At 37.8% G+C, this 20558-nt stretch overlaps 1 protein-coding gene and 1 non-coding gene across 7 annotated transcripts; both read left to right on the top strand.

The window, feature by feature from the left end:
• The first annotated feature begins 790 nt into the window (after window positions 1-790).
• Window positions 791-17039, top strand: LOC128573745 (NADH dehydrogenase [ubiquinone] flavoprotein 2, mitochondrial-like). 6 transcript variants are annotated; one of them, XR_008376533.1, is made up of 4 exons: window positions 791-1489; window positions 4412-4457; window positions 6199-6264; window positions 8367-8417. XR_008376533.1 is itself a non-coding variant. In XM_053574119.1 (3 exons), the coding sequence occupies exons 1-3, from the start codon at window positions 1424-1426 to the stop codon at window positions 12755-12757; spliced, it is 324 nt and encodes a 107-aa protein (XP_053430094.1). In that variant the 5' UTR covers window positions 791-1423; the 3' UTR covers window positions 12758-12868. The 6 variants fall into 6 exon arrangements, 1 of the variants encoding a protein (XP_053430094.1); XR_008376535.1 differs by lacking the exon at window positions 4412-4457; XM_053574119.1 differs by lacking the exons at window positions 4412-4457; window positions 8367-8417 and adding an exon at window positions 12566-12868.
• On the top strand, window positions 10138-10301 carry LOC128574348 (U1 spliceosomal RNA). The gene has a single exon (XR_008376721.1). It is a non-coding gene; the product is annotated as a U1 spliceosomal RNA (small nuclear RNA).
• Window positions 17040-20558: the final 3519 nt, after the last annotated feature.

Here is a 20558-nt window from a genome sequence, read left to right as displayed (position 1 = left end):
AACAAGCCAATTTTCAATCAAGCCTATAAAGTTAGGTCAGTAACAGTTGAAATCACTGAGTTTGTCCAGAAACAATGGCTTTGAGAGTAGGAGGCAGTACAGGGGTTTTCCAAAGAGCCCCCACAATTCCATCCTAAGGATTCTAAAAGGAACAGCTGACTGTGCATTAGGTTACTTTAAAAGTGTAATGACCGTAGAAATTAACTTACGTTATTGGTTATGAGAGATTTAATCCTGAGACTTTCACTTGGGAATTATTTGGGATAAGGATAAGCCAAAATTGCTCTGGCTTAACAAATCCTGGTGAAAAGTGTCACCCTACTAGCAGTTGAATAACAATTGAACTAAAGCATTTTGCTTTCTATATCTTTTTCAAGAAAGTGTTAACAGGTTAGACACTCCCTTTGCCCTGATCCTTATTGTTTAAAAACATTACTCTTCGTGCTCTGGTTCTGCTCTGAGGTAACAGAAATTGGGGACACCTGGTAAATCCGTGACACGTATTAGACACTTAATAGGATATACACCTCCATGGGTTGTGAACTTCAAAAGACCCTGCTCTACTGTAGATGTTTCCATTAGTAGCCAATCCAAGTTTATTCCCCCAGGCCCATCTTTGCTAGCAGACCTCCCCTCTTATTGGGGGAAGAACACTTGCTGGTTCTTTTTCAGTCTGGGGTAATGAACCAGGACAACATGGGAGAACTTACAATTTCCTCCCCCTCTTTTCATTCCACCTTAGCTCATGTCTAACACAAGAAGGTCTATTTTTTATTTGTGGAAAAAAAAAACATATTCTTGCCTACCCACCAACTGGCAGGCACTTTCACTCTTGTATATCTGTCTCTTAATATAAACATTGCCCCTCCTAATCAATTTTTACCCGTTCCAATAAAAACAGGTGGCAAGCCCCCAAAAAGCTCCATTCTAATCTCACTCCTTGTCACCCTGGAATAGCCACAGGGAATGGGACAGGACTCAGAGTTGAAGGACCTTCTCTACATTTCTTCCACATATTATCACGAGACCTACAAGAAAGCCTAAAGGAAATATCCCAAAACCTTATAAAACTACAAGATCAAATAGATTCCTTAGCAGCCATAAGCTTCCAAAACAGATGTGTTAGACCTTCTTACTGCAGAAAAAGGAGGCTTGTGTTTGTTTCTAGATGAAGAGTGCTGCTTCTATGTCAACCAGTCTGGACTCATCAGAGATGCAGCCAAGAAATTAGCAGAATGACAACTTCCGAAGACAAAGAGAAAACAGCTGGCAATCTCAGTTTGACTCACAAGGATGGCTCCCTTGGGTCCTACCTCTAATCACCCCTTTAATTCTTTTATTACTTTGTGTCTCCCTAGGTCTGCTCCTTAAATGGACTATGACCCAGCTAATTTGGAACACCATTTGAAGTGAACTCAACAACATGTCACCCAGGTCCTTCTTCTCTAGGAGGCTCGTTCAAGACAACACTGAAATCTTTCTAACTCCAGTAAGTCCCCACTTACCCCTAAAGAGTCTATGGCCCACTCCATCAGGAAGTGGTTTTGAGAGATTACAGATTATCCTTAAAATAAAAGTGGGGAGTTGCGGGAAGAAATCCTCACAACCCTCACAGCAGCACAGCTATTTGGGAGATAGGTAGAAAAAGAAAGCAGGCCAGAAATCAAAATCCATGATCACAGCAGCCCCCTTCCCACACTCCTGAAATTCCTCATGACCCTGAAAGGACGATAGCCATCCTAGCAAGACAGCTACTGATAAAAAGCCGGTAAGAAACCAAATGGCATGGTCACAGTAACCCCTTTCCCTTGAATGCTTCAAAGCCAGTGTTCCTGGGAAGCATCAGAATCTCAGACCCTTGTCCTGGCTGGCACTAGAGAAAGGCCTACATATAAGATTAACACCTTCCAAAGAAGACTTCCTTTGTCTTTCGTGACCCCCTCTGACACTCAACTACATTAATAAAAAACCCTTGAAACTGGGTGAGGGGCTGACTTCTAGTCAGACTCTGTTCTGCTCCTTTAAAATAAAGTCAATCCTTAATCACTGGACAGGCCTCCTCTCCTTCTTGCAGACCCTGGCCCAGACTCTATCCCTAAACCTCTCACACTCTGCCTAATCTCAACTGTCTTCACTTGCCAGATAAGGTGTCTCCGTTGACTCCCTCCTTCCCAGTTTAGATCCTGACACTGTGGAGGGACAATCTATCCTAGCAGTGCACGTCATCACCCAGTTGTTTCCTAATATTGGAAGAAACTCTAAAAACTTGTAAAGGAGCCTCAGACTTCACAAGTGGAATTCCAAACCTGGCCTTCAATGGTGTTTGATAACCAGATGGAGACAGAGACCAGGGGAAAGAGGAGGCAGGACACAACAGGCCCTGGGAGCAGAAAAAATACTATAAAAATAAAAAATAATAGATCTTCTAATATTTAGCTACATAGATTAAAGAACAATTTTCAAGGTTCACTCTCTATTTTAAGTGAAAGTACATGACACATCCTGGATTAATGAGAAAGAAGTCAAATATTGATCTAAAATAGAAGCATTTTTAATGTAGGGATTGGTAATGTTTAATTTGATATACAGAGATTAGAACAAGAAGTGTGTTTAACAGTAGAGGTGATAAATTTCCTTTGTACCTAATGAACACTTAATTTTAAGTAAGTTTTTTTACTTTCAGTTTGTCATATTATTCTATGCTAAATAGGAAATTAGGAAAATAGATATAAATATAAAAGAGTCCCTCATAATCTTGTTAACGTAATAAGAACAGAGATTCACACTTGTAATTGTTTTTGGCCTTCCAGTCTTTTCCTTAGTGTCTAAATTTAGTATCATTAGGATGATAGTTAATGCTATTTTTGGTGTATTTGTTTTGCTTAACCCTGATGGTTTCCAATTCTGATTGTGGACCAAATGCTTTTTCTATATGGGGAAAAAAAATTAGGAAATATTTTTGTTAGCCATATAATATTTCAGTGTTGAAATTATCAGTAATAAGACTTCCCCAGCTTGGCACTTGGAGCTCAGTGGTTAGGGCGCCAGCCACATAAACAGAGGCTGGTGGGTGCGAACTAGCCTAGGCCTACTAAACAACAATGATAACTACAAAAAAAAGCCAAATACCCTGGCGTTGTGCCTGTAGTCCCAGCTACTTGGGAGGCTGCGGCAAGAGAATCACTTAAGCCCAAGAGTTTGAGGTTGCTGTGAACTGTGACGTCACGGCACTCTACCAAGGGGTGACATAATGAGACTGTTTCAAAAAAAAATAAAAAGACCTCCCTATGTTGAGCTTTTAGGTTTTTGCTGCAGTAAATATCACAGAAGCAACAAGTTTTTATGTAAATCTTTATTCTCATTTCGTAGTATAAGAAAAATTTCTAAAAGTATAATTACTAGGTTTAAAAGATGCACACTTTTTTAGTCTCTCCATACATCAAGGTAATTTGCTTACCTAAAAGGGTAATTGAATTTTTATCTAATGTATAATAAGCACCATTTCTCTATACACTCAATAGAATGAAGTATTATCTTAAAAAAAAAAAAAAACTTTGCTAATTTGATAGCTGCCATTTTTTTTTTTGAGACAGAGTTTCACTGTGTCGCCCTTGGTAGGATGCCGTGACATCACAGCTCACAGCAACCTCCAACTCTTGGGCTTAAGCAATTCTCTTGCCTCAGCCTCTCAAGTAGCGCCCGCCACAACGCCTGGCTATTTTTTGTTGCAGTTGTCATTGTTTAGCGGCCTGGGCTGGGTTCAAACCTGCCAGCCTTGGTGTATGGGACTGGCATTGCAACAACTGTGCTACAGGCACCAAGCCAGCTGCCAGTTATTTTAAATTGTGTTCTTACTTACTAGTAAATTTAACTATTTGAATTCTGTGAAATTTTTGTTCGTGGTATTTACTCATTTTTTTCATTGATATTTATATGTCTACTATCTTTTCAGGCTGTTAGCTTTTTGTCACCAAATACATAGAGGATCTGAGAGTACTAGGAGTAGAGTTACTGATGAAAATGGATAAGCTTATGGAGAAAAGGACATAGGAGTGAGAACTGAGCCCAGAAACCCAACTATAGAAGTGGATAAAAAGTCAGTCAACAGAGAACGTTAAAGAGAGGACTGATTACTTTCTTTACTCTAAAAATTAATCCTTCGCCTTTATTATGAAATCTTTGTTTTCTCTCAGGATTTAGTAAATAATTTATTAATGTTACTCAAAAATTGTTCTGTGGTTTTTTTGTTTAATATCTTCTCAGCTAAGGTGAAAAAATAGCTGTCATCTAAATTTTAGTTTCAGTTAAGTTTTATGCTGATACTGTTCTTATGTATTACTCAGGAGTTACAGCCATGATTTCATGTTTATCTCAGTCTAGGAATATAGATATAATCTTGTGTTTAATTCAGATTGATCCTGAAGCAATTTGGAAGAAATTAGACTGTCTCCTTGAATGTAAATGTTGCATTCTTTGTTTAAAAAAAATTATCATATAGGGCGGCGCCTGTGGCTCAGTGAGTAGGGCGCCAGCCCCATATGCCGAGGGTGGATGGTTCGGACCCAGCCCCGGCCAAATTGCAACAGAAAAATAGCCGGGCGTTGTGGCGGGCGCCTGTAGTCCCAGCTGCTCGGCAGGCTGAGGCAAGAGAATCGTGTGAGCCCAAGAGTTAGAGGTTGCTGTGAGCCGTGTGACACCCTGGCACTCTACCCGAGGGCGGTACAGTGAGACTCTTTCTCTAAAAAAAAGAAAAAAAAAAATCATATATAAAAACATTCTTTAGAATTATAACAGTTACATACCCACCAGCTGCATAAGAAAGAAAAAAACGAACATGATTGAAGCCCCCTCTAATTGCATCCTCCCCAGTTATTCTGAAACTAATATTTATCACTCCCATCTTTTTTCTTATGCTTCTTATTCTACATCTAGGTCTTGTCTAGTTAATTAAAGCAAATGTTCCAGGTAAACATACTTCATCAACTGAAACATTGTTTGGACCTAGGGAAAAGTTAAATATATAATTTTGTGTTGTATTACTCCTTTTACTTTCTTTGGTTTGCCTTCTTTGAATTGCCCAACTCTTTGCAGGTTCCATGCTTGTTTTAATTCAGGGTTCTCTCATTTGTCTGTGGTTAGCAGAACTCAAAAGTGGGAAGAATCTAAAGTGATAGTTGATTGCTTGAGTGGGCAGGGTAGGAGCAAAAGGGCAAAGAAAAATGAAGGCAACAGAGGGAGTAATCAGATTCTTTCCAAAGCAATTGAACATACGTCATAAGTAGTTTTCTGCAACTACTTTTACAGCTGGAGTTTCTGAAATAATTTAATGCAGGATTGAAAAGGAGGATACAGTTGACTCATTTGTATAGCGTATATGACTCATTGGATAGAATGAAAACATTTTTATTTAGGTCCTCATAAAGAAGTGGGGAGGCCGGGCGTGGTGGCTCACGCAGTAATTGCAGCAGTCTGAGAGTCCAAGGTGGGTGGATTACTTGAGCTCAGGAGTTCAAGACCAGCCTGAGGAAAAGCAGTCTCTACTAAAAATAGAAAAACTGAGGCAAGAGGATCACTTGACCCCAAGAGTTGGAGGTTGCTGTGAGCTATGATGCCATGGCCCAGGGGGTGACAGCTTGAGACTCTATCTCAAAAAAAAAATAATAATAATAAGTGGGGAACCTGTGGCGTTAAGGTGATATGTGGCTTTCTGGGTCCTCAAGTGTAGCCTTTTGACTGAATTCAAATATTGTAGAACAAATCCTTTTATTAAAAGGGGTGTAGTAGAGAAAGATGAAGCTTTTCTTGCCTCTTTTGATGTTTAAAAAAGAATCTTGTAATCAGAAAGCCACAACAGGTTTCCTATCCCTGCAGGGTGGCCAGAATGACAGTGCCATTGGCAGCCAGGGTGTGGTAGAAAGGGTGCACAGTTCAGCACATCTGGATTGTAGTCCTGGTTCTCCCTTTGACTCTTGTGTGTGACCTAAGGCATGTGAATAACCTTGCCTTTGTGTCTTTATTTTTTATATGTCTCTGGAAATAGACAGGGGCAGGGTGTAGAGTAGTAGACTATAGCTCTTGAGACCTTTTACTTCTGTAAGTTAATCTTATTGCTTTAAATTATGAATCTTAGAGTATTTCCTTATGAAACATTTCTTAAGGCTGTGATTTACTGAACTGCATTAAAATGTTAAATTTTAGGGAAGACATATGAGGAATTTGCATAAGGCAGCTGTGCAAAATGGAGCAGGAGGAGCTTTATTTGTGGTAAGTAATTACTTAGATTTCTTCAAAAAGAAAAGACTTGGAAATTTGGGTAAATCTATTGTAATAAGCCAAAATATCTTTTTTTTTTCTTTTTAATTTTCTGTCTTTAACTAGTCAAGTGAAGCAGTGGGAGTGGAGAAAGAACAAAGGAATCTGTAATGGATTGTGATTAAGCCAAAATATCTCAAACACCAATATCTTTGGTATATCATGGCCATTGGGATATTTACATATTGCTAATTGAATTTACATTTAAAAAGATACGTTGTTCCACCTAAAGCTCTCACATTTAAATTGGCACCAGGGAAACTGTAGGAATAAGAACCTAGTTTGTTCTTTGGTGAAATTAGTGTGAGCCTTTAACCTGATTCTAACAACTCTTTGGGTTCTTAAAATTCAGTCATGTTGGGTGGATTGCTTGAGCTCAGGAGTTTTGGACCAGCCTGAGCAAGAGCAAGATCCCATCTCTAAAAGTAGTGCAGTGTTACAGCAGGCCCCTCTAGTCTCAGCTACTCGGGAGGCTGAGGCAAGAGGATTGCTTGACCCCGAGAGTTTGAAGTTGCTGTGAGCTATGATGTCACAGCACTCTACCAAGGGCAACAAAGTGAGACTCTGTTCCCCGTTCACACCCCCCAAAATATCAATCATGTGGGTTGACTGAAGGTTCTGAGGCTGTAGCTTGGGGAATCCCAAAATGATAGTGGTTTGAAATTTATGGATTTTAGTAATGTAGTGAATATATTAGGAGCTGCCCTTTATATTTTTGGTTGTCAAGGTTTTATTACAGGGAGAAGTCTATGAATTTACCAGCTCACTTGTACAATTCAGAAGGGAAAATATAATGTATTCCTGTTTCTTACATGGTGAAGTTTTTAGCGATTAATCTAGTGTTGTTTAAATGCAATGTAATGGGCTTGTATGATGATTTAAGAGTTAATGTTATAATAAATAGCTTTTTGCTATGTATTATCATCTTTGTCTAAAAACATACCAGATAGGCCACATATTTAAGATCATTGTCCAAGTTTGTTTTCTTTCCTTTTTTAAATTTACATCCTTTAAAAAGTAGAACTCCCAAGAGTTGACATATCAAGAGATTCAGTTCTGTGTTTACCACACATACATATCTTTAATGGATATAAGTGTTAATCTCAGTGTGACTCATTTGATTTCTTGTTAGAAGAAACAGAGCTTCTTGCTATTGATTACTTTCTGTTTATGGAAAATATATGGAGAAGAAATGGCCCTTTTGTACCTTCCCTAAGTAATGAGCCTTAATGTTTTTTGACACAGATTTGGTCATTGACAAGCTGATACCTTTTCTTTTGGAAAAAATTTACGTACGTTCACACTCAAAATTTTGTGTCTTAATTTCTTTTCTTTCTTTCTTTTTTGAGACGGAGTCTCACTATGTTGCCCCTGGTAGAGTGCTATGGCATCACAGCTCACAGCAACCTCAAACATGGGCTTAAGCAATTCTCTTGCTTCAGCCTCCCAAGTAGGGAGGCACCTGCCACAACACCTGGATATTATTTTTTGGTGTAGTTGTCATTGGTGTTTAGCAGGCCTGGGCTGGGTTTGAACCTGTCAGCCCCAGAGTATGTGGCCTGCACCCTAGCCACAGAGCTATGGGAGCCAAACCTTGTGTCTTAATTTCATAAGGCTTCTCATAATTGGCATTGTTTTGGTAATTACATTAGAAGATCCTCTTATCTATTGAAATTAGATAATACCAAAAAAAAAAAAAAGAATTATAGCAAAAGCACACATGGTAGTTTGGGAAGACTGCAATAAAAAAAAAAAAGAAATTAGATAATACTTTCTTTGTTGTTTGTTTTAGTGATCCTAAAGCTACTTCCCTTAACCTTTAAAAAAATGCCTCCTAAAACTTTTCTAAAATTTTGAGTTCTGTTAACTTTGGTAATCATTCTCATTCATGTTTTTAGTCATTCTTTTTGATGGAAGGATAGATAGATATACTATATCATGTTGTAATTAAAATGGAGAGACTAAACAATCAAGTAATAGTATAGTGATATATAGTGTTATTCACACGTTGATAGAATTTGGATAATTTTGAAAAATCTTTTTTCTTTGTATAGCACAGAGATACTCCTGAGAATAACCCAGATACTCCATTTGATTTCGCACCAGATACTCCATTTGATTTCGCACTATAAGGTATGACTAAGTTAACATCATATTATTAATTTACAGAATATTTAGTAGCTTTCATATGTATAAAGTGGGTGATTTCCTTTTTTATACAGAGGATAGAGGCAATTGTAGAAAACTACCCAGAAGGGCATAAAGCAGCTGCTGTGCTTCCAATCCTGGATTTAGCTCAAAGGCAGCATGGGTCGTTGCCCATCTCTGCAATGAATAAGGTACTGGTTCATTTTTACCTTAGTTGGAAAAGAGGAGAGATTGTGTATGATAACTTCCTTATGTAGAGATTACCCTGATAATCTCCAGTGTCAGAACCTAGGAGTTTGGAGCCCTTTAGACATTTATATGTTTCCTTGAGTTATATTTGTTTTTTGTTGGTTCCTTTAAGCTTTCTATCTTTGCAGAAAATAGAAGAAGTATTATGGTGAAAGAAGGTTTTTTGAGGGGGCTGGACCGGATGCAGTGGCTCATGCCTGTGCTCTGGGAGCTGAGCTCAAGGGTTTGAGACCAGCCTGAGCAAGAATAAGACACCTTGTCTACTAAAAACTAGAAAAACTAGCCAGGCATGGTGGTGGGCCCATGTAATCCCAACTACTCAAGGAGGCTGAGGCAGGAGGATCGCTTGAACCCATGAGTTTGAGGTTGCTGACACCATGGCACTCTAACGTGGGTGACAGAGTAAGACTTTGTTTCCCCCACCCCCACCCCCAAAAAAGGTTTGAAACAGTTACAATAAAGATAAAAGATCCCAGATGTGTATAATTTAGCATCAAGATTTCTGAAAATTAGCATAACATTTAAACATTAGAATTACAGGAAAAAAAGATCCGGGTATAGCTAGTATGAGTCTTTTTAGTATTGTACATCTTTGATTATAGGCTTTAACAAAAATTTATATAATAAGTAGTATTTTTGCTACCTTGGAACCTGCAAAAATGATATGAGCGACCCATTTTGGCTAACAATATGAAGATAGTCTCTTTGTACATATTTTAAGATTTGTTTATTTTTCTAATAGCTTTCAGCAGTAATCCAAATTTCAAGTTTATTTATATCCTAATAATATAATTACATTTGTGTGGCAATATAGTATATCATTTACAAAGTACTATACAAAAACCACATACTGGCTCAGTGCTCATAGCTCAGTGGTTAGGGCGCCAGCCACACACACTGAGGCAGGTGGGTTCCAACCCATCCAGCCTGCTAAACAATAATGACAACTGCGGGCGGCGCCTGTGGCTCATTGAGTAGGGCGCCGGCCCCATATACTGAGGGTGGTGGGTTCAAACCCAGCTCCGGCCAAACCACAACCAAAAAAAAAAAATAGCCGAGCGTTGTGGCGGGCACCTGTAGTCCCAGCTTCTTGGGAGGCTGAGGCAAGAGAATCACATAAGCCCAAGAGCTAGAGATTGCTGTGAGCCGTGTGACGCCACGGCACTCTACCGAGGGCAGTAAAGTGAGACTCTGTCTCTACAAAAAAATAAATAAATAAATAAAAAATGACAACTGCAACAAAAAATAGCCTATCATTGTGACAGGTGCCTTTAGTCCCAGCTAGTTGGGAGGCTGAGGCAAGAGAATCGTTTAAACCCAAGAGTTTGAGGTTGCTGTGAGCTGTGATGCCACAGCACTCTACCGAGGGTAACAAAGTGAGACTTTTTCTCAAAAAAGAAACAAAAACAAACAAACAAAACACATACTATACTTACTTGGAAGGGGAGATACCATGATCACAAAGGTGGTTTTCTCAGAGCAAGGCTCATCCATTGTACTTCGGATGTGCTGACCCCTGCGATTTCCCCAAATGTGGGAAACTCGACTGCATAATTTGTGGTAGTGGGGGACTGCATTTGCACTTTCCCCTTAATAAAAAAAAAAAGAAAGAAAATCCCACATACTATTTGATTTTTATGAGAATTATACAACTAAGCCATATTTTATTATGGAAAATATCTTTGATTTTTCTCTGGACTGACTTCTTCCCTGGCAATGTTTTCAACAAGGTAGATGTCCAATTATTATGTAATAATTTCTCAGTGATAGAGCTAGGACTGAATTCATTTCCAAATCAGTGCAGTTTTGGAGATGCTGCTATACGTCATTGTTATCACTCTGTAGACGTCACTGGATTAAAACTGTTAGGCTCGACCATCATCTTCCTTGAAGAATATGAATGCCCTTGGTTTATCTAATAGAATCCCTAACGCAAATTCTAGATTTAGTTTATTGACCTCTTATTTGCTTTGCGTGCACAGTACACTAACACTGTGAGGACCCTTAGTATTTTCTTCACTGTGAAAAATGTTATAAAGCAAGTTTAGTGAGGTACTGTCCTGAGTGAACATAGTCAGGTGGTTATTTTTTCAATAAATCACATTTCTTTGGGAGTTACATTATTTTAAGCTAAATAGCCTACTTTTCTAAATAATGATTTAGGTATGTGTTTCTAATTATGGTTTGGGGGATTTTTGTAAAAATTCATGTTTTTTAATAATGGCAGGCCTGTCAGAAGTCTTATTGAGTCTTATTGACAAGCTTAGGAGAGGAAAATAAGTAAGAAACTAAATGTCAGAACATTTAAGTAATAAGCTGTGTATGGTGGCTTGTGCCTATAGTCCCAGCTACTTGGGAGGCTGATCTGGGTGAATGGCTTGATCCCAGGAGTTTAAGACCATCCTGGACAACATTATGAGACTCTGTTTCTAAAAATAAAAATAAATATTGTTCTAGTCTTTTTAGAGTTGGATGTGTACGGAGGAAGAGGCAGGAAACAGTGTACAGAGAATAGAATCAAGATGCTTTTCACTTTACATTTGGGACGTCTAGTGTTGTTTCCTCTCCCTCTCCCCAATCCAAGAAGCACCCAACTAACACCCAACCTTACAACAAAAAAATCCATCCTTAAGCTCACTAATTATCTCTCTGTCACTAAGACATAGGGAGGTGTGTGGGAGAATTCCAGGGGAGAGCTTTTTCAAATTGACAAATCAGGGCCCCCGTCCAGGTTTGTTAAACTACTTAAGTAGTAGGGCTCTAGCATGTATATTTTGGTAGAGAGATCCCCAGATTCACATACATTCCTGGTTTAGAATCACTGGATTAGCACAGCTAGTTTGTGTGTCACAATCAAGCCATGATTTGATGTCTTTTGAGAATACATTTCCTTGAGAATTCCTGATAAAGTTCTACATTTTTTTCATCTGAATTTCATTTAATGACCTCTTCTTTTATGTTAGAACGTGGGCATACTACATATAATATGTATAATTTTAAGAGTGTCAGATAGGAAGTCTTAATGGTATTAGGTCACCTAGAAAGTTATAGCTATGATTATAGTCATGATCAACTGTATAAGGAGCAGCCCTAGCAAACATCTGGAAAGCCTTGTTTTCCCTAATAGAATTGCTGACTAAGAGAAGCATGCTGAGATAGTGGCCCTCTTAGTCCCGAACCCTGGGACATCAAAACAGGTATTTTCTATTCATGCCTTGATGCAAAGGGTTGGGAAGTACTTGTCTATTATATCCAGCTATTGAAAGAGTACTGTGATATGAAATGAAAGTTGTGTTTTGGATTATTCTGGAAAAGTGTCTGTGTGAGATGTATGCAGAGATATCTAAATGTAGATATGTAAACAAATATGGGTTAATAGCTTTGATTCTCAACCTTTTTTCTTTTGCAGTACCATTTGCACGTACTGTACCTCACAAGTAACATCAAGCCTTTTTTGAAAAATTGTGTAGGGTTTTAAAAATCTAATTGTTTACTTTATTGGGATTTGACCACTAATTTTTTGCCATTTAGACTATTAAAATGACAAAATATGAGTTGGTCCAAGTAGAGATTCTTAGTAGTGAAAGACTTAAAGATTAAGGGAAAAAGAATATCCTTTCTCAGAGATGAGGAGTAGGGTAGAAGGAGGAGGCAGTGCTATGACTCCACTAATTTCTGTGCTCTGTGTGATTTAAGTGTAAGATGTCTGCAAAAATCAAAGTGTTTATATCTGGTAATTATCAATACAAGAATGTTTTCCACTTTTGAAGAACTTTTCTATTTTTACCAAATTGAGGCAATGTTGAAATTGTACTTTTTACAACATACCTAAAAAGTTCAATTAATATTATTTTAGGTTGCAGAAGTTTTACAAGTACCTCCAATGAGAGTATACGAAGTAGCAACTTTTTATACAATGTATAATCGAAAGCCAGTTGGAAAGTATCACATTCAGGTCTGCACTACTACCTCTTGCAGGCTTGGAAACTCTGACAGCATCCTGGAAGCAATTCAGAAAAAGCTTGGTATGGGATACATTATATTGTGACTTTGATAAAAAGTAAAATTGTCTTTATTGATTTGACATATTTCTATCTTCTTGGGGTTTCCAACTTCCACCAGCTTCTTGGATCTGTTATTTCCCTGGTAGAAGGCTGTCTGTTACTGCCCACCTTTATTTCTTCCAATTTTGTGTTCTACCTTAGTTCTTAGCCTCCAAGCTGAGTTATCTGTTATCTTTTCTTTCTAAATCATTAAGCTTGTTTGAAAAGCTTCGAGGAGTGTTAAAATTTTGATTGTTTAGAAAATTATTTCACTTACTGTGTGATAGCATGTGACATGTAAAAATGACTATTATTATGCATACATTCTTCTAAAGCAGCCATGGAACAAATAAGAGTGTAGTAAAAATGCTTCAGGAAGGGGCATTTGAAATAGGTGTTATTATATAATAGTAGCATTTAAAAAGTAAATGGGGATTTTTCCATACGAAATGCCATTGCTGCATTTATACCTACATATGTCAAATGCAAGAAAAGGACTTATCCTTTAATTTTGTTATGAAGTATACAGTACTTGCATGTTGTAAAAATAGTTGGGCAGTATTGAAGTATTCGAACAGAAAGTTGAAGTCAGCTCAATATCCTACTCCTGAGCCCTAATGTATAAATTCTGATAAAAGTTGGGTATATAACAGATTTTATATCATATTGATTATTAAATACATAAATATAATATGTCTATGTTTGCTTTTTATACTTTATTTTGACTATCTTTCTATAGCACAATATATGTCTGCTTCTTTTTTCTATTATAAATTAAGTTACTCTGCAATTACTTTCATGTACATACATCTTTGCATACTTGTCCTATTAAATACTGAAGTTATTTACAAGAAGTAGAATTGATGGGTTAGACTTTATCATATTTTTCCAAATTGTGTTCCTTAAACATATGAGAGTAGCCATTTTCTTCATAACTTTAATAATCTTTGACATTAGGTATTTTCTGAGTTTTTGCTAATCATATAGTGTGACTGATTTTAGTTTAATTTTCACAATCAAAATGAAAATATAGTCTGATGCACTGCTATATAATAATAAACACTAGATATGGGTTTGTTGAAGTTTGATTGTTTTTTAAAGGAAGACATTTGCTTAAATCCTTGCATGGGCTATGCCTCATGCCTGTAATTCCAGCAGTCTGGGAGGCTGAGATGGTTGGATTGCTTGAGCTGAGGAGTTTGAGACCAGCCTGACCAAAAGTGAGACCCTTTCTTTAATAATAGCTGGGCATTGTGGCAGGCACCCAGGAGGCTGAGGCAAGAGATCACTTGAGCCCATGAGTTTGAGGTTGCTGTGAACTACAATGCCATGGCACTCTACCAAGGGTGACTAAATGAAACTGTCTCAAAAAAAAGAAAAAAAAAAAAAAAAAAAAAACACTGCCATGCCTCAATGCCTCACACCTGTAATCCCAGCACTCTGGGAGGCCAAGGCAGGCAGACTGCCTGAGCTCAGGAGTTCAAGACCAGCCTCAAGAAAATTGAGACTCCTGTCTCTAAAAAACAGTCAGGTGTTGTGGCAGGCGCCTGTAGTTCCAGCTGCTCAAGAGGCTGGAGGCAAGAGAATCGCTTGAGCCCAGGAGTCTGAGGTTGCTGTTATCTGTGATGCCATGGCACTCTACTGAGGGCAAAAAAGTGAGACTCTGTCGCAAACAAAAAAAAAAAAAAAAAAAGGAAAAGCCATCCTTGCATGTTCTAATTACATATTTTTTTTTCTTTTTTAAATAAATGTAATACTCTTAAATACTTACTGTATATCTCTGTAATGTATTATGGGTTTTCTTTTTCTTAAAACTGAATTTCTGTCAAAGTATAACCTGGTCCAATGGAGATTATTTATGTTTTTAGGAATAAAGGTTGGGGAGACTACACCTGATAAACTTTTCACTCTTATAGAGGTGGAATGTTTAGGGGCCTGTGTAAATGCACCCATGGTTCAAATAAATGGCAACTATTATGTGAGTATTTCATTTAATGTAAGTTTAAGTTGTATGTCATATTTAAAATACCTTAAGTACTGATTTCATGTCCTGTAGATGTTGGTTTCTGAATTGGCTCATTTTGAAGAAGCTGTTGGCATAAATACCCAGGTTTTTAAAAAATTATCTTTAAATGTGTTTTCCTTTAGAGGATGACAAAAGTCTTAAACTTCTAAATTGTGAAAAATTTAGTAATTTACATGTTAGTATACAAAATAACCTTGGCATGGCAACTATGAAGACTTAACAGATAAGACTTAACATTTTGCCACATTTTACTTCAGATATTACAATTATCGAAGCACTCCAATCCTAAATCTTTCATCCCCCATTATCATAAATTTAATGTGTATTCATGTCATACATGCTTTAAATTTTTTTTCATGTATGTATGCAAGCCAGACTAATAGCACTTGTTTTAAAAATTTTATAGAGATGGTATCATACCTCTCAGTACTACTTTAGCTGGATTTCATAAGTTTTGCTTTTTTGTTTTTAACTGAGTACTTGTCTGTTAAGTTTTGTATTTTTGGTCTCTTCTTTGACCTTTACATTTTTAAGAAATATTATTCAGATACGTGGAATTTTCTTGTTATCTTTTCAAAAAATCACTTGCCATCCCAGTTATATCATGGTCTCATTCAGATCTTGTTAGGTCATATTTCTTAGAAATTTGTTTGTGGAAGGTCTTTGAGGACAGAGTGAAGTAGATTCTTTAAGAGGGATCTGTGGCTGGGCACAGTGGCTCATACTTATAACCCCAGAACTTGGGGGAGGCCTAGGCAGAAAGGTCACTTGAGGCCAGGGATTAGAGACTAGTCTGGGCAATAGTCAAACCCCCATTTCTACAAAAAATTAAAAAATTAGCTAAGTACAGTGGTGGCCCAGCTAGGGCCTGGACGTTGGACGTTGCAGAGAGCTGCGATGATTCCATTGCACTCTATCCCAGGTAACAGAATGAGACCCTGTATAGGGGGAAAAGAAAAAAAAAGAAGGGATCCTCTCTTGCTCCTAGAAGTCCCTCCTGGCCTAGGAAAAGCCCCTCCCCTCACTCATTATGTCCCCTACGTCTCCTCTTCTCCTCTAGTCCAAAAGTTCCAGGCTAGCAGTTTTCTTTCAGGGATAGTTTAATTTCTAATTTGCTCCCTTTTTTTGAGACAGAGTCTTGCTCTGCCCTCCCTGCTAAAGTGCCATGGCCTCAGCCTAGCTCACAGCAGCCTTAAACTCCTGGGCTCAAGTAGTCCTCAGTAGTCTCCTGCTGCAGCCTCCTGAATATCTGGTACTATAGGTACATGCCACCATGCCCAACTAATTTTTCTATTTTTTAGTAGAGACAGGGACTTGCTCTTGCTCAGGCTGGTCTTGAGCTCCCGAGCTCCAGGGCTGACTCAGCTTCCTAGTGATTACAGGCATGAGCCCAGTCCTGCACCTCCTGTTTTCTCTTATATTAAGGATATAGCATTTGGGGATCTTAACTTTGTATGGTTTCGACGGTCTCTTGTTAGAGTCTCTTGGGCTGGCTGGGGGCTTTGTCCCTTGCTCCTCTAGGCTTTGAAATCCTGAAGCCAAGTTTTACTTGGTGTTTCATTTGTCCAAAACGTGTTTTCACTGAATTTTTGGATTCTGGATTTAAATAGGAATTAGTCGAGACTTTGTAAGTAGCATTAGAAATCTAAATGCAACAGCCTATAGATGGATTTGTCAGAAGAGATAGAGATTGTTTCAGTTAGTAGTAAGAGCTTTGATAAGATTATGGAGCGATACTAGGAGTCTACTTATAAGTTACTAATTATTCTTGGTACCCCATCATTTTTCAAGGATATAGCGTTTATTGACCATATACCTTGCATTGTTCTAACTTCTATATTTTCTCATTTAATCCTCAAAAACACACTGAAGTAGGTCTACAGATAAACAAATTTGGGGAGGCTGAATAATTTGTCCAAGATTGCTAGTAAGTAGTGGGGCCAGGACTTAAATGCAGATGTATTTCACTGCAAAGTACTACTCCGTATTGCCTCTTCAGCTACACCTCTTGTTGCAGTTTATATTTAGCCCTATATGCTATGTATAGGAATTATTCAGTTGTTGCTACCTTGGTAACTATCTTGTGAGCTGAAAGGCAGGCAGACAATAAAATAACTGGTTTTAGGGATTTACAGACTCAAGCAGTATGAAATAATTTCAACATGCCTGTTGTAATTTGTTTTTTCCTAGGAGGATCTGACGCCTAAGGATATTAATGATATTATTGATGAGCTTAAGGCTGGCAAAATTCCAAAACCTGGGCCAAGGTATGCTTTTGTTCGTATACATATAATAAGTTTTAATGGCTTAACCTAAACTAATCTTTCACATAAACTTAATTTTTAAAATTTTATATCCTAAGTTCATAGGAATTGGCCAGAGCTTTGGATGGTATCTAGAATAAGATTTTTTCCCCCCTAAAACCCTATTGAGTATCTGAGTATTTACAAGAGAAGGAAAATTTACTACAAAGATAAATCTATTCCATTGTTTAAAAATTCATGCTGGTAGAAGATTGACTCAAAGACTAATTACTCCTAAAACCCTCTAATTTCCTCCTAAAAATTTAATTCTGCCCTTTGTATCAACACAATCTTTTTTGTTTGTTTGAGACAGGGTCTCACGGAGGTTGGAGTGTAGTGGTGTAATGATAGCTCTCTGTAGTCTCAAACTCCTAGGCTCAAGCGATCTTCCCGCTTCAACCTCCCAAGCAGCTGGGACTATAGGCATGCACCATAGTTCCCGACTAATTTTTATATATATATTTTTAATTTTTATATTTTTTATAGAGAGAGGCTGGTCTTGAACTCTTAGCCTCAAGTGATCTTCCTTCCTTGGCATCCTAAAGTGCTGGGATTACAGATGTGAGCCACCACACTCGGCCAACACAAGATAGTTTTAATATCTCTTCCAAATGATAGCTGTTCAGTTATTTGAAATAGCCATTTTATCTTCTCCATATATTTTTCTTAGATTGAATATTCACAGTTCTTTCAGTTTTTTTCCTTATGTAATACAACTTTAGTCTCTGTCCTCTGTGGGTTTTCTAGTTGGCTCTAGTGACTTTAATGTGGTACTTAAACCAATCATAGTATTTGAGATATGTACTTAGTAGCACAGAGGATTATGGGTCTGCCTCCTCTGTTCCAGACATTATATTTGTAATAATGCAGCCTACATCAACCCTTATTTCAGATATATTACACAGTCGATTGCATTTAATAGTCATCTAGAATACCTAGATCTTTTTATATTGATCCATTGCTTATCCAGGTTGCTCCTATGCTAGAGTCCTGTCATACTAATTAACTTTTCTTTCAATTATGAACTGAACTTTTACTGCTATTTCATATCTGAGTGTTCAATTACTCAAAATTCTTTCTTTTTTTTTCTTTTCTTTTTTTTTTTTGTAGAGACAGAGTCTCACTTTACTGCCCTTGGTAGAGTGCCGTGGCGTCACATGGCTCACAGCAACCTCCAGCTCTTGGGCTTCCGCGATTCTCTTGCCTCAGCCTCCCGAGCAGCTGGGACTACAGGCGCCTGCCACAACGCCCGGCTATTTTTTTGTTTTTGTTGCAGTTTGGCCGGGGCTGGGTTTGAACCCGCCACCTTCGGCACATGGGGCCGGCGCCCTACTCACTGAGCCACAGGCGCCACCCTTCAAAATTCTTTCTTAATAATAGCCAGTGTTTGCATGTTTTTTTTATGGTTGTAATCCCTGTATAATTATTTTTTCTACTTAATGTCTTATAAACTTTTTCTTCTTTTAACATGTTGGTAGGTTTTAATGGCTGTGTATTAGTCTGATATTTCAAAAGAGCTATTATGTGCTCTTTATTCTCTTGTTTTTAAATACTGCTTCCTTCGTTTTATCAAAAATAACAATTCTTGAAGTTGAATTACTAAGTATAAGTGGTTCTATAGTTTCCTCTCTAGAAGTACTGACTCATCCTTCTGGCAGACTAATAACCTTCCTTAAAGAGACAATGAGATCAATTCAAGGTAACTGAGTTTTGTAAATACTAGCTTAGCTGGTCTTTGTTAACTGTTGCTTTCTTTTCTAAGAAGCAGATATGGTAAGACCTTCATTGACTACAGTGATTACTTCCTTAAATTGACCTAATTTTATTTTCTCTTTTCTATTTTTTTCTTTCTTAATTTTTTTTTTTTTTAATTTTGAGGCAGAGTCTTACTCAGTGCCTGGGTAGAATGCTGTGGCATCATAGCTCACAGCAACCTCACACTCTTGGTCTCAAGCAATCCTCTCACCTCAGCCTCCTGAGTTGCTGGGACTACAGATGTTCACCATAACACCTGGCTAGATTTTTCTATTTTTAGTAGACACAGGGTCTTGCTTTTGCTCAGGCTGGTTTTGAACTCTTGAGCTCAAGTAATCCACCTGCTTCGGTTTCTCAGAGTGCTGAGGTTACAGGGTTGACCCACCACACCCAGGCTGACCTCACTTGACACGCACCACATGTGTGCATCAGTGCAGTTGGCCTAGTTCTTTGTGTTGACCACCTCCGTGTGTTGACCGGTTTGTTACAGTCCCTGGCATGGTCAACTTATAGAGGTTCTCCTGCATATACTACTTTCAACACCCTGTGCCTATAGATTTACTTAAAGAGTTTTGGCATTCTCTTCCTCGTTCCTCACTTTTAGGGGTATATTTGTTTGTTTTTCCTAGTTCCTCACTTTTAGGGGTATACTTGTTTGTTTTTAAGGAGATAAAACATTTCCATTGTGAAAAATCATTCTCCTTTATAATAAAGAGGCAACTGTAGTAAAATCTTTTGTTGGTTAACATTACAGTATCTTTCTTAGCTAATGGTCCTATCCCTTAGCCATCTTGCTTCAAATATAGATATCCTTACTCAGAAAAGACCCTATCTCATAGTGTTTTCTACAAGCTTTAGCTCCTTTTTAGGATTTAGATGTTTTTAAATAAGCTTATACTGTTTTTAGGTCTGTGCTCAAACTGGTAACTTCTTTCAACTTCTCAAGTGAAGATTTCCTCATGTAATCTATTTGGTTTCTTTAGATGACTCCCTTTTTTTGATTAGATGTTGATGTTTATAATTCTATAGTCGTAATTTTGTCGTTTAGAATCTCATACTTTGTTAATTCACAACATTAATCCAATATTAGTCTCCTGTCACCCAAATAGACAGATAGTTGCTTTGTCTACATTTTTCTTTTTTTTTTTTTTTTAGAGACAGAGTCTTACTTTGTCCACCTGAGTAGAGTGCTATGGTGTCATAGCTCACAGCAACCTCCAGCTCTTGGGCTTAGGTGATTATCTTACCTCAGCCTCCCGAGTACCTGGAAGTACAGGAGCCCACCATGACCTTTGGCTATTTTTGTTGTTGTTGTTGCAGTTTGGCAGTGGCTGGGTTTGAACCCACCACCCTCTGTTTATGGGGCCGGCGCACTACTCACTGAGCCACAGACACTGCCCTATTTCACCTTTTTTGAGTGTCTTCTGACATTTCCTTGTCATCTTCACTTTGAGTAGGCTGAGGAGGAAGAAGAAGAAATGTTGGTCTTGCTGTCTCAGAGGTGGCAGAAACTAAACACAATCAAAATATAAGTGAACACATGCAATACACACACCTGTGTTTTTCAAGAGTCCACTATACTCTTTCTTAAATTTGACATTTGAAAATATTTGTATGCTGTGATTGTTCTTATTTTTGGTTAATTTAAAGAAAAATAAATATTTTTATTTTATATATAAATTAAAAAATAAAAATTTGGTTAAAGAAAAATAACTTCTAAAC

The sequence above is a fragment of the Nycticebus coucang genome, chromosome 21, assembly GCF_027406575.1.
Source record: "Nycticebus coucang isolate mNycCou1 chromosome 21, mNycCou1.pri, whole genome shotgun sequence".
NCBI lineage: Eukaryota > Metazoa > Chordata > Mammalia > Primates > Lorisidae > Nycticebus > Nycticebus coucang.
The sequence above is the reverse complement of the archived record's forward strand: the minus strand, read 5'-3'. Positions and strand labels throughout refer to the sequence as shown.

What these genes read in the sequence shown, in the direction of transcription:
- LOC128573745 (XM_053574119.1), top strand. Translation starts at nt 1,424, where the DNA reads ATGTCACCCAGGTCCTTCTTCTCTAGGAGGCTCGTTCAAGACAACACT. An exon ending in CTGAAATCTTTCTAACTCCA is followed by an intron (nt 1,490 to 6,198) that starts GTAAGTCCCCAC and finishes GTTAAATTTTAG; the next exon opens with GGAAGACATATGAGGAATTT. An exon ending in CAGGAGGAGCTTTATTTGTG is followed by an intron (nt 6,265 to 12,565) that starts GTAAGTAATTAC and finishes ATATTATTTTAG; the next exon opens with GTTGCAGAAGTTTTACAAGT.